At 33.9% G+C, this 12,372-nt stretch overlaps 1 protein-coding gene across 1 annotated transcript; it reads right to left on the reverse strand.

The window, feature by feature from the left end:
• On the reverse strand, positions 1 to 11,732 carry LOC123669183 (zinc finger and SCAN domain-containing protein 32-like). Its single transcript, XM_045602811.1, has 5 exons — positions 11,504 to 11,732; positions 9,142 to 9,273; positions 5,769 to 6,094; positions 2,153 to 2,303; positions 1 to 266 (listed from the first exon to the last, which is right to left on the reverse strand). Exons 1-5 carry the CDS (start codon positions 11,730 to 11,732, stop codon positions 1 to 3), a joined length of 1,104 nt encoding a protein of 367 aa, XP_045458767.1.
• Positions 11,733 to 12,372: the final 640 nt, after the last annotated feature.

Genomic DNA, 12,372 nt, shown 5'->3' on the forward strand with positions numbered 1-12,372 from the left:
TCAATTAGAACTAATGGGCGCGAGTGGCGCTTGGTCGTCGTCGTAGAATTTGTAGCGATGTTGAGGGAGATCAATATTGGCAGTAGTATCGACTTCCGAGTGTTGTGACTCTCTATGGCGTCGGAGATCGACTTTGCGCTGGAACGCTTTATCGCACAAACCACACGAAAAAGGCTTATAGCCGGTGTGCTTGCGCATATGTGTGATGAGATTCGAACTTTGACTGAATGCTTTCGAGCACACTACGCATTTGTGCGGCTTCTCACCTGCAACAAAATTATAATCATACTTTTATTAACAATCTTTAATAATATATTTGACAATAGGTATACAAATATGTATTTCAGCATCTATATATGATTTTTTTTTTAAATATAACTACTTCAACATTATTATACATAAACAACTGGAAGGATAATATTCAATGCACAAACTTAATATCAGTTTCTGTTTCATAACACGTAAGTTAACTTGTAATGTATGCCCAATATGAGGGTGCCGTTACAGGAATGAAATGTGGTAATTAAAGGTTATACAAGCGGGCTAACTACGTGTCATATCATAAAGTGTTATATTATTTATTGTAACAAAAATAATTTCCTTAAAAGGAATACCAATACTAATTCACTAAATATTTTAATATTTTGGTTGGCCATTCTATCTATATATAAGACTACGATATAAAAAAAAAGTAATAACGTGTTTAACCGTTTCATAACTATTAAAAAAGTAATATGATATATAACAACAACCTACTGCTAATATAATCAATAGTAAAGTAGAATAACTGTTTGTCCTAGCAACCTATATAACGAGAACAGTATTGAAAGAAAAAATACATTACAATTTATAGATGGAACAGGATTTACTGCGGCTTTTTGTTTGCGTCTTGATGTGAAGGTCTTCGAAGGCTATCGCTAATTGCAGGGCGAGCTGCATTTTGGAATATTGATGATGAGGCATTTATCAGGAGGACGAACGCCATTTATGGCAACTGTAAATCATTCCATCTGCACATACGTGACGAGATGTCTCGGATCGGGACAAATATGTCAATTGTAGTTTTTAGTCGTTCGATTCTTTCAATGCTGTTTCTTAAAGTCGATATATAAATAGTTTTATTTTGGCGTATTGCTTTTTTTCAATAATTAAAGACTATTTAAGTAAGAACGAGAAATTCTTAGTAAAAAAGTTGTTAAAATAATAGGTACAAGATCGTTGGACTTTAAGGATATGAAGTATGTAAGTTGTACGTAGTAAGGCGTTTATGCGTCTTTAAAAATATTATAGGATTTCAAATATATTGAATTTAATTATAATCGACTTTTAAAATGTAAACCTCATCGATGGATACAGTTTGTTAATTATTAAAATAAGGAAATGAGAAGCGACGGAATAAACGATATAATTATTACTGTGTATAAAAAAACAGAAGACAATTAATTACCTATGTATGTCGTATATTAACGTTAACTAAAAGTTTTAATCGTTGGTGACAAATTCGAATCTTTAGTTGAATAATATAGTCACAATAAGTGTGAAACATGGATAATGGGGACAATAGGAAACTTTTAACTCAACTGTTATTTTCTAACGAAAGTTTGAGTATTCGTGACGTGGTAAAGTCTACTATTATTCGATACTTAATTTGAGTATTTACGGAGTTTATAAGTTTGCTAGGCATATGTACCTGACGGCTTGTAATACGTTTTATTTTTTTTATATTTCATTATTAATTTTATGATAAATATGTTAGGAAATTACGTTATTATCCCAAATATAAAATCATATTCTAAACTCTATGTTGACTGTTATTATTTGCGTAATTGTGACAGTTCTAGAAAAATATTATACTTATAGCGCCTATTGATAATATTGTAGCGTATTATTTGCAATGACACCACACTTAATTAATACAAAAGTTATGAAACACCATCTCTATCGGCTCTGTGTGTTAGTTGTACTTCTGGAAAACAACATATAAATTTTCCACTCTTGGCACAATTCCACGCGGACATGATTTATACCAAAACTATCTGTAAATATTTAGTTCTTAAGTTATGAATTGTAAATATGTATAATATTTTGTATAAAAATAAAAAAAAAAAAATAAAAAAATAATAATGGAAATAGTAAATGATTGTAAACTTACCCGTGTGAATGTAAGTATGTTTCTTCATATCAGACTTCTGATGAAAGCGTTTACCACAGTACTGACAGGGATAGGGTCTAGTGTCTGAATGTATGAGGAGATGCGTTGACAGCGTACTGGATCTCTTAAAGCATTTGCCACATTGCTTGCACTGTGTAAAAGATTAGGTATCTATTATAATTGTTTATTAATCTGAGCTATATATTATGTAAATCTTGTCTATCCGAGATATTGTTAGCTAAAGTTAAAGTATCTTAGGATGCCAAGAAATAGAGCTCTTCACTCAAATTTGAATGAATTGTAGGTCACCAAGTATTGTGATTAAATAAAAATTGCTTATGGGAACGTACGCTATTAATAGTATTTTAGTAACATTTAGTTAATAAACCAAGCAATCTTATTTACACGTTACGATTTTACAAAGCAAAATTTAATGTGTTTGTTGTTGACCAGTAATTAATAGTCATTGAAATGATATAAACTTTCTATCGTCATGTCGTAACAACGGAATACTTCTTAAGAATGTATATATTAGTGCTAGACCTGCAATTAATTTTACTTGCTACAAAATGTCTACGTATAATTAAAAGTATCATGAAATTGACAGTGTCTATCACCTTCGATGACAACCCGTAATAAACTAATAACAGAGTAGTTTTTTAACCCCTTTCCACACGTTTCTTTGATTTGCTTACACCTTTTTTTATTTAATTATTTATGTTATTCCAAGCCATAACCATATGATATAAAATTATTTTATGGATCGCACAAGAAATGTAATAATAAATACTATAATAGATAGTTTTTCTATTATAAATTTAAAGTACCTACATATTTCTTAAAAAGGGCTTAAACAGCTATATACACACATAGGTTTTGTCCAAAATTTAAAACAATTACAGTTTTGAGAAAAATTTATTTTCGGTTTTGATATCTGTCTTTGTGGGTCTCCCCATCGTGCCTCGGAGAACATGTTAAGCCGTCGGTCCCGGTTGCTATCATAAATCCCTGATAGCGATCATTGCTCATAGTAGGTAGCATATCCGCCAACCCGCAGTGGAGAAGCGTGGTGGATTAAGCTCCATTCCTTCTCCTTTATGGAGAAAGAGGCCTATGCCCAGCAGCGGGGTGTTTTTACTGGCTGAATGCAAAATTCGTTTAATAGTTTACTTGAGTAAACTATACTTTACGTATTAAATTATTGATTAAACATTGCATAAAATCGAAATAACATAAAAAAGTTACTTGTTTGTCTATTAAAAATTTGCAAAGTTGTTATTATTTTTGGAACCATAATAAATAATTTTTTTAGATTTGTACATAATATTTATTGCAACGTTTTTTTTTTCAATAAAAAGTAATCAAGCGCATTTGTACTTCAATCCTAAGACATATTTTCAACATTTTCGTGATCTAGGTATCGTAGGTACCTAAGATTTTTCTTTTGAAAACATTGAAAACAAGAAATGTAAATATGTACCTAAGTGTGTTCGATTTATAAATCTTTCATTAGCATACTCGAATATAGCAAGCAAATTGTTTTCGTCCATTCATATTTCGTCACCGAGACTTAGACAAAAGATACCTTCGTTAGATTTATTTAATCAGTTGTTTAATGAATGTATGTTGTGTCCCATTTTAAAAGTATTTACATTATAATCTAACGTAACGGAATCTTTGTAAAATCTTGTCTATTTTTATATCGTATTTTTTGTTTTACTAAATGAATATTATACATGAAAAATATGTAGATTTAATTTGTATCGAAATCTATGATCAATTCTATTATAATGGTTATTTTTGATTTTGACGGTTTCAAACTTGTTTATCGAATTACCCGTGATACAAAAAAAATCAATTATAAAAAAATGACAACTTCATTGTTTGTCTATAAAACTAAAAAAAACCTAAACTTTAGACCGTTAGCCGTTTAGTATGACCCATGATAATTCAAGTGAAATCCTCGTGGACTCTGACAGTTGGCGGGGCAGCTGCCCGCCGCGCCGCCCTGACTCTCGCCTATAAAAACTGCTAGCTTTTTCAACCTCTTTTTTACCGATTCACTCGTATAAACAACACAGGTGCTATGCCGCGACCATCCACATATGGTTATTGGCTTGTAACTGGTAGTGATTTTTTACAATGGTCAGATAAATTAAAAAATTAAGGTGCGCGTTCTTTAAGAATAACGGTCATGAATGTCGAGAGTGATTCAATAAGTGAAAATTTAAACTCGTAACGATAGTTATGAATAAAAATAATAAGAATACAAATAAAGAACATTATAATAAGAATTCAAACAGTTTAACCTATTTCTCTTATCATATGATTGAAGATATATGGTATGTTATGCTTTGTAGCAAGAGTTTCACCTCGAATTACGTATAATAAAATATTGAGATAATATTAATTGGAAAAACGTGTATTTGACTGTTAAATTGTGCTGATGAATTAAAACAGTTTTAAGGTGAGTATATTTTTCTAGCTATAACAAAAAAGTTGCTGATATCGTTGTTACGTTAGTTAAAAATATGCAGGTAAAATGTACACTTTTAATATGATAATTATCTGGTTTTAAGCATATGCAGTAACATAATGTAATTCCTCAAATATCTAATTATATAAAATCAATATCTAATACTTTAGCCATTAACCTTATTAGGTACTGTAATTTTGTGATTAATATGTCGTTACTACAATGAGTTCAAAAATTCGAAAATATTGTTATTAAACAAATCCAACTTTTATTTTTATTTCTAATGCAAGGATTTTTATAAAAATTTTAATAAAGTTAGCCGACGGTAATTGACCGACTGAACGTCCAGGTCTCGTGCCGGTCACGTGCCGTTTTTCCGCTTAACGCCTTGACAAGCAAATTATAAAATAAGTAATTTAAATTAGTATCGATTAACAATATTATTTTACATTTCATAATAGTCTTTAAAGTTACTTCAAATCCCTATCTCCTTCTAAACCTTAACAAAGTGGTCAAAATTGTAGAAAATATTTAGTGTTATTAATTTTTTCGCTATTATAGATATCATTCTATTATTATTATTCTATATTATTCTATATATAATTTCTATATATAATTCGGGTTCTCCCTTGCTTAGATTTACTATCTTGCATGGGTTTATGAGTCAAACCAAGGATTAGATCTTCCCATCCTTTATAGAAACTACGTTATATTAAGTTGAATTTAATTTTTTTTTAATGTGATGATTTCCAATTTACCAAAGTTATATGTATATAGGTTCACATAGCTTAAGAGTAATTCTATAGAAGATCATTTTATAACACTATTATATATACTAGCTTTAAAATTGGAGCCTACATATATTGAAAAACGGTTTGAATTTTAATAGCGACATAAATAAAAAGAAAAATAAAATGGTGAGAAGACGAGCGCTGAGTAGATGCGCGACTTGTTTCGTTGCAAGAGTACTTATTAAGACAAGGGCAGTTTTTATTGTTCCATTTGTAAAAAAAATTAAACAGATACAGGTTTGCTATTTCAAAGCTAGTCTGAACGGAAATTGTACAGTTACTCGAAACTAGGCATGTATGTATATGTTGTAAGTTTAAGATACGTTTTAGTAATGAGCGTATAAAATACCTGAAAAGATTTCTCGTTTTTATTCTCTGTTTTAAGGAGTAACGAGATGTTGATATCAGCTGGTGGCGGGGGCGGAGGCGCGTAAGAGTGGTAGGCGGGCGCCGAGGGGCATCGGAGAGGCTCAGTGCTCGAAGGACGCTTCTCATCAGGATTGCTCCGACATCTTTTAACAAGCTCGAGAGGACTATCTGGATCCTCCTGACCACCCCATCGCGATGCTGGTGATTCTCTTTCCGTCTCGACTTGTTCGCGCTCACAAACACTAGCCGGAGACCAAATTTGACGATTCTTCATCGACAGGTTCAATGGTAGTTCCTCTTCGTCATCTACGAAAAAAAAAAATTATAATTGCAAACTTCACGCTTAAAATTTTATATTCGGTCAAATCGGACGACTATTGCATTATTTTTTACATAAACAGGTGCACTTCTGTTTGTAGCTTACGTCATTGTCTACTACAAAAGTATTTCATGTTATAATACCTACTTAGTAAACGAACGCTATAACTTCGAGAAAAAAATCAACATTGATTTTTCATCCAATAGATACAAGTGCATCGAATGTGGACTGTGGTCATACAATTATGGGTTGTATTATTTTGAAAAAAAAATATTGGTAATCGTATTAACTTTCAGTTTATATCTGTTATCCCGTATTATTTATTCCGTATTCCGTATTCCGTAGACCACATCCATACTGTTCGGCAGATTATTCAAAAGACAGAATATAAAAACCGCTGTGTATGGCATTTGTGGACTACGAGAAAGCCTTCGACTCTGTCGAGACCTGGGCTATCCTGGACTCTCTGCAGAGTCTATGTATGACGCGGCGACGATGACCATTCATGTCCAGGACCAAAAAACAATACCTATTTCCCTCCAGCGTGAAGTAAGACAGGGAGATATGTAATATCACTGAAACTGTTTACTACTGCGCTGCGCGGATGTCTTTAAGACCTTAGATTGGGGGGAACGAGGCATTAACGTCAACGGTGAATTCATCTCTCACTTTCGTTTCGCCGACGATATTGTCATCTTTACGGTGACGTTGGATGAGTTAGGCCAGATGCTGGCCTCCCTAAACGGGTCCTCCCAGCGTGTCAGTCTCTGTATGAACTTGGACAAAACGAAAGTTATGTTTAACATCCAAGTCATACCGAGACCGGTATCGGTCGATAGTATCCTTCTCGAAGTTGTTCAGGATTATATTTACCTAGGCCATACTATCCAACTAGGCCGCAACAACTTCGAGAAGGAGGCCGACAGGAGGATTCGGTTGGGCTGGGCGGTGTTTGGCGGGCTTCGTCGAATCTTCACTTCGAAGATTCCGCAATGCTTAAAGACAAAAGTCTTCGAGAAATGCGTCCTGCCTGTGTTAACATACGGAGCCGAGACGTGGACACTGACGATGGGACTGGTCCACAAGTTTAAAATCGCTCAACGTGCAATAAAACGGGCTATGCTTGGGGTTTCTCTCGAAGACAGGATTAAAAATGAGACTATACGCGAGAGAACGAAAGTAACTGACATAGGCCACAGAATTAGCAAGTTGAAGTGGCAGTAGGCTGGTCATCTGTGTCGCAGGACCGGTGGCCGTTGGAGTAGACGGGTCCTGGAGCGGAGACCACGTCTTGGCAAACGCAGTGTGGGACGTCCCCCGGCCCGTTGGACCGACGATCTACGTAAGATTGCTGGTGTAGGCTGGATGAGGATTGCGGAAAACCGGAAAGTCTGGCGCGAACTTGGGGAGGCCTATGTCCAGCAGTGGACTGCAGTAGGTTGAGCTGATGATGATGATAATGATGATGATTATATCTGAACTACTGGTCCGATTTGAAAAATTCTTTCAGTGTTAGATAGCCCATTTATCGAAGAAGACTATATAATATTTTAGTAACTTTATTTTAAATTAAACATGGGTGAAACCGTGGGGCACATCTAGTTTTAAAATGTGTTCCGAAAACAACGACTTTAAGAGCTTTTATGTAATTTATTTACAATGTATGTATGTCAATGTATGTAAGTATGTATGCATGTTTGTTAGCATTTAGGTATCTTAAACCGATTTAGCTGAAATCTTGTATCCACGTTTAATTTGGATCCATATTTTAGGAGTGCATTAAAGTAGTCCAGCATCTTTAAAATCCGCCATATTAGATTTAGAGTAACGTCGCATCATGTTTTGAGCTTCTCTCAGCAAGCTCTGCATTTGATACCAATTTTTTAGAGATTAACCTATGTAGATAAATAAGGAAATTAAAAAAGTTGTTCTGATTAATTTTAATTTTTAGAATTTTCATACTAAGTAAGTACAAGTACCTAAGTACTTAAATCTTGCGGCAAGCTTTTCTATCACGTAAATCGTGTAATGACTTCATAATTATGTTGATAGTAAAAGTTTTAAAGGAAAAGTTTCAAAATTTTTTTAGCACATTTAAATGAAGCCTTGTTATTTTTAAAAACTTTTTACATATAATTTATTATTGTCTACGTGGTCATATATGTCTGTACCTGAAAAAATATTTTGTACCAACCGAAAAATTCACCTGAGTCAATATCTATACCGCTTATGTGATCTCATTTTGTGTACGAAATAAATCAAAATACAATTTACACGTGCATTTGATTTAAAACTGATACGAAATTATACTACTCCTACTTATTTTGTTTGATGTACAATAGCCAAATATGAATGTATATTTTTATATGTTTATAATTTACTTTTTTCAATACTTAAGAATTTTAATGTGATAATATGTACTTGTAAGGTAAATATCGTAGTCGCTTTTCCTTAGCAAGTAGATACGTTAAAAATGCTTCGTTCTCGAGGTAAACGACATGTAAACGACGGCATATCAGCAGTTCACGGGTTTATTCGACAACTTACATTGATAACAATTCTAATGAGGAACACAGTCGAGAAGTCATGTAAGGAGGCCGAGGCGAACACAGGTTTTATCAAAACGACCCAAAATCCAATCACTTAAATATATACTATTTAAATTTTAAGAATATATTCTTGTAAGTTTACAAACGTGTCTTTTTATTTAATTAAATAACTCAGACTCTATTGACAAATTAAGAAAAAAAAAAATATATATGTATAAAAAATTACATTTACGTTTATATTATCCCCTTACGTATTAGCTGTAGGTATTATTTTATATGTCAGCGTAAAGTTAGTTTCTTACGAGTAGCTTTCAAATCGTACAAACTTAAAAAAAAAACAGTCGAATTGAGGACCTCCTCTTTGTTTGGAATCAGTAAAAGAGACGTTCCCTTTAATCAGTTAAGTTAATGTTGTAAGTAAATATTGTAATTTGATATAAAAAATGACCCTGTAACAGTTTTATTCGTAAGTTATGAATTTATACCGTCTCTAGGAGGCGTGTGCCGATTATGATCTACGCCAGGTGCGAAGTGAGGTGCTTGTGGTAGCAACAGGGGCCACACTCCGCCGCTGTAGAGCGCCCCCAGGCCGCTGCAGTACATCAATGCTCCAAGTTCTGCATAACATAATTAAAAAAACCACATAAAGTTGTCCAAACAACATAAAGTTGTTTTGGAAATACACCTCTGATTTAAAAGAAACTAACTCAGGATATCCAAAAACCATGAAACTTAACAATTGTACATCCAGTAATCCAAGCATAATTTGTAGTATGTTTTCTCAATATTTTCAATCGGTTTTTGAGCCGGTGAATCTAGAAGCTTACAAAATTTCTGACACACTAGATACTAATGAGACCCTCATATGTTTGAATCAACTTTATCTACCTCAACTTGACATTTATAAAGCACTAAAAGATATAGATTCTAGCAAAGGGCCTGGTCCCGATAACATAGCACCTATATTCTTAAAAAGAGTTAGTAAAAATATCTCTTTTCCTCTTGAAATGATTTTTAATAACTGCCTCAGAAAAGGTGTATTTCCAAGCCAATGGAAAAGGGTTTTTATAACGCCTATATTTAAATCGGGTTCGAAAAATGAAATACCAAATTATCGGCCAATATCCATCCTATCAACTATTCCGAAGGTGTTTGAGAAACTAGTTCACAATTTCATATCATCGAAACTTAAGCATACTATTATCGAGGAGCAGCACGGATTCGTTAGGGGGCGATCTACCTTGTCAAATCTATTAGTTTTCACAAATTACATATTTAAAAATTTAGACAAAAAGGGCCAAGTTGAAGCTATATACACTGATTTTAAAAAAGCGTTTGACAAGGTGGATCATCTTTTGCTCTTAAGAAAGTTATCGTACAATGGCATTAAAGGTAATCTCCTTCGGTGGCTCTCTTCGTACTTAGAAAATCGTACCCAGGTTGTTGTCATGAATGGATACGCATCTTCTCCTGCACTTGTGACATCCGGTATCCCACAGGGATCGATATTGGGTCCATTATTATTCACTTTATTTATTAATGACATCTCGCCTTGCTTTAAACATTCAAAGTTTCTTTTATACGCAGACGATTTAAAAATATACTTCACCGTAACAAACAATAATGATATCTGTTTGATGCAGGAAGACTTGGATAGACTGAATGAATACTGTAGAGCCAATAAACTATTTTTAGCCTATAGCAAGTGCAAACATATTCGATTTTCAAGAAATAAAAACATAATACCATCCACCTTTTCGCTGGGAGATCATATGCTCGATACTGAACCGTCGATTCGTGACTTAGGTGTTTATCTGGATACAAAGCTTACGCTTGATACACACATTGATCATATAATAAAAAAATCTTACCGCATGTTAGGTTTTATCTGCCGCATCACGAAATCTTTTAAGCGAGAAGAAACATTTATGTGTCTTTACAAAAGTCTAGTGCGCTCACAACTTGAGTATTTATCCCCCATTTGGAACCCATACTACGATACATACAAAAATCGCCTAGAACTTGTACAAAAAAAGTTTTTACGTATCCTCAACTACCGTATTCATTCCCCAAGGTGCTCTTATGATGAATTATTAGATAGATACAGCATGATTTCTCTTAGCGATAGACGTTCGATGGCTGATGCACTTACCCTCAGACATATTTGCATGGGTGAAATAAACGCACCACAACTTCTTGCAGAACTGTATTTTCGAGCTCCAGCTAAACCAACTCGGTCTAAAAACCTTTTCCATATAGAATTAACTAGAACAAATATAGGTCAACGCGCGCCACTTTACAGAATGTGTGTCCTACACAATAGTTTATTTAATGATATAGATATGTTCTCGTGCTCCCGGCATCTTTTTAAAACTAAAGTTAGGAAGCTATTTAGTTAGATTAATTAGTCGCCTTGGTGTTTTCATTAGCTCTAGACTATTAATATTAATAACTAATCATCATTACTGTCCTTGCTGTAAATCTTATCCCTATGTTCTTAGTGAGACATAGAGGGGACAATTTGTATCTATTTTTTTTTTATTGTTTTATGCTACGCTGTTATTCTGTAATTGTTTCTGTACCGTTCTCCAAATAAATAAATAAATAAATAATAAATAAAACGTTAAGCAGGTCGTGACTTCGTCAGCATGATGTTTAATTATTGTGTCTTTATTTATTACCATAGGTATATAGGCCAATGGTACTTGTTTCCAGGTACTACATATTTTAGTAATAGTGTAATAGCTACAGTAAGTAGTTATGCAACTCATTCAGTGGATTACTTTATTTGAACATTTTGCCTTGTCACACATAAGAAAAAAATTAGAACACTACTCAAAGACTTGCCTGTAGCTCTAGCGTACTGTTTGAGCGCTCTTCCTGCAATCTCTATATCTCCCAGCTGCAGTACATCCAGACGTTTTTGTGAAAATGAGTCTGGAGAGTGTGGAGGAGAGTTTCCGGAAGTCGGCGAGCGAGGTGACACACTTCTTTCTGGGGACGGAAAACGTTGTCCCGGGGGTGACGCGGCTTGAAAGTGCTCCGCGAGACGGGATAGCAGCACGTGTCGGGACATTCTACAATAAAAACACAACTCAATTAAATATGATTTCTTTAGTCTAAGAAAGCTGACCATATATTTTTTTCGAAAGGCATCGATTTCTTATTTTATATAAACCTTGTTGACTTAAACGATTACAACAAAAAAGAAATATTAACCAATTTTGTGCAGTCGTTCGGGAGTTACGTTTATTCGATTCATTTTTACATATTGTAACTGGCTAACCCCGCAAACGTTATTTTGCAATGTATGTTATTAACCCCTTAATCCCCCCCTTATAACTTAGGGGTATGAAAAAGAGATGTTGGCCGATTCTCAAACCTGCCCGATATGCACACAAAATTTCATAAAAATCGGTCCAGCCGTTTCGGAGGAGTATGTTAATGTTATCACGAGAATTTTACATGTAAGAATATGGATATAAGATAGATTAATAACTTTATAATCGACAATAAAGCTCTAACTTCTCATTTTTGTCTGTTAATCTGTCCAGGATAAACGCACATCAAGTATCACGAGAAAATTGGTGGATGAATTTAATTGAAACTTGGCGTTATTTCATTCCATACTACGGTACAATACTGAATACTTTTCATCCCGAAAATAAATACATTATCTATGTGAGACAGAATGAAAGTTGAAATATATCATTGCG

This window comes from Melitaea cinxia, chromosome 3 (assembly GCF_905220565.1).
Source record: "Melitaea cinxia chromosome 3, ilMelCinx1.1, whole genome shotgun sequence".
In the NCBI taxonomy this organism is placed as follows: domain Eukaryota; kingdom Metazoa; phylum Arthropoda; class Insecta; order Lepidoptera; family Nymphalidae; genus Melitaea; species Melitaea cinxia.